The sequence below is a fragment of the Alligator sinensis genome, unplaced genomic scaffold, assembly GCF_000455745.1.
Source record: "Alligator sinensis unplaced genomic scaffold, ASM45574v1 scaffold1575_2, whole genome shotgun sequence".
NCBI lineage: Eukaryota > Metazoa > Chordata > Crocodylia > Alligatoridae > Alligator > Alligator sinensis.
In genome coordinates, this window is record NW_005843504.1 from 10,253 (window position 1) to 11,766 (window position 1,514).

Below are 1,514 nucleotides of genomic sequence, written 5' to 3' on the forward strand. Positions count from 1 at the left end.
GCGGGGGCCCGCGCCGCCGCACCCGGGGGTGCTGCAAACCCCCCGAAGGGTCCCTTGCTGGCTGCTGCGCCGTAGGGTGCCTGCCCCGTGCACATCTGCAGCGGGGATGGGGCAGCATGAGCAGGGGTGGCCACGCCATGACCCGCCCCTGGAGCCCGCCCTGGTACCTGGGTGAGGTCCTGCAGCGCCTGGGCATCACGGGGCCCCGCGTCTAGGCCGTGCACCCCACTGTGTGAGAAGGCACGGGGTCGCGGGTGCTGCGCGCTGGCACCCCCTGCCGGCGCCATGGGCAGCGCAGCCCCAACTCCTGCCCCCGTTTTGGCATCCGGCAGCTCTGCCGAGGCTGTGGAGAGCAGAGCAGAGAATGAGCGGGCATGGGTGGGTAGGGCGCACCCCGGGGTGGGGAGGGCTCACCTGCAGCAGCTGCCGTCTCCGACATGCTGCGCTCCCGCGGCTCCTTGGGCCCCCCCCCAGGCCCTGGCCCTGGCCCCGGCGCCTTGGCCTCCGAGCTCGACTTCTTGCGATCCTTGTTGCACCACTTCCAGTCGGGGTGTGCCTTGAAGTGTGCCTCTTTGACCTGCATGGTCGCATGGTACCGGGGGTTGGGGTCAGGCCAGGGTGCCCCCCAGCCCTGCCCCCGCACCATGCCGTGCCACCCCCTGCCCCGCGGCACCTGGAAGGCGAGGTCATGGTATTTCTGCTTCTCCTTGGGGCCCAGCGCGTACCACCACTCGCCCAGGATCTTGCTGACGGTGCGGTTGTCCTGGTTGGGGTGCCGTTGGTGCACCAGCGCCCGGTGCCGCTTGCTGAAGATCATGAAGGCATTCATGGGCCGCCGGATGTGGTCTTTCTCCCGCTGCCGTGCAGAGGGGCAACATCAGTATGCACATGAGCTGTGCCCCACTCCTTCCCCTGTGGCTGGGGACCCTTGGGGGCCTCATGGAACGGGCTGTGCGGAGGGCACGGGGACCCCGGGGAACTCCTGGTACATGCCATGCAGAGATGATGGGGACCCCTCATGCTGTGCAGAGGATGGGGGTCCTTGTGGTGGGTGGGTGCACCTGCATGGGGTGTACCACTTGTGAGCAAAGTGGGGGGTGCACAGACCCCCTTGGAACATACCAGGTTGGGGTGAAAGGGAGGGGAGCGCTAATTCCTATGGAATGTACCACGTAGGGGAGAAAGGGGAATAGCCCATGGAATAGGGGTGGGCAAAATACAGCCCGCAGGCTGAATCTGGCCCGCCAGGCCATTCTATCCGGCCCTTAGGGCCCCTAAAAAATTTAGAAAATTAATATTTATCTGCCCCTGGCTGCCTGTCACGTGGCCCTTGATGGCTTGCCAAAACTCAGTAAGTGGCCCTCCGCCCAAAATAACTGCCCTCCCCTGCCATGGAATCTCCTAGTTCTAGAGGGGAACATGGAACATGTCATGTGGGGATGGGGTGGGGGGGAGGGGAGTACAGCATGCCCTCAAACTTTCTTAAGGACTTCCACTGGGGGAAACTGGGGGGG

At 65.0% G+C, this 1,514-nt stretch overlaps 1 protein-coding gene across 1 annotated transcript in view; it reads right to left on the minus strand.

Annotated features, from left to right (window-relative positions):
- CIC (capicua transcriptional repressor) overlaps nucleotides 1-1,514 on the minus strand; it is a 15,612-nt gene that overhangs the window by 5,894 nt on the left and 8,204 nt on the right. Inside the window, exons 6-8 of the mRNA XM_025195424.1 lie at nucleotides 674-863; nucleotides 415-577; nucleotides 9-343 (exon numbers count right to left, since the gene is read on the minus strand). Coding sequence (XP_025051209.1) covers nucleotides 9-343; nucleotides 415-577; nucleotides 674-863 — 688 coding nt within the window. The remainder of the gene's footprint in view (nucleotides 1-8; nucleotides 344-414; nucleotides 578-673; nucleotides 864-1,514) is intronic.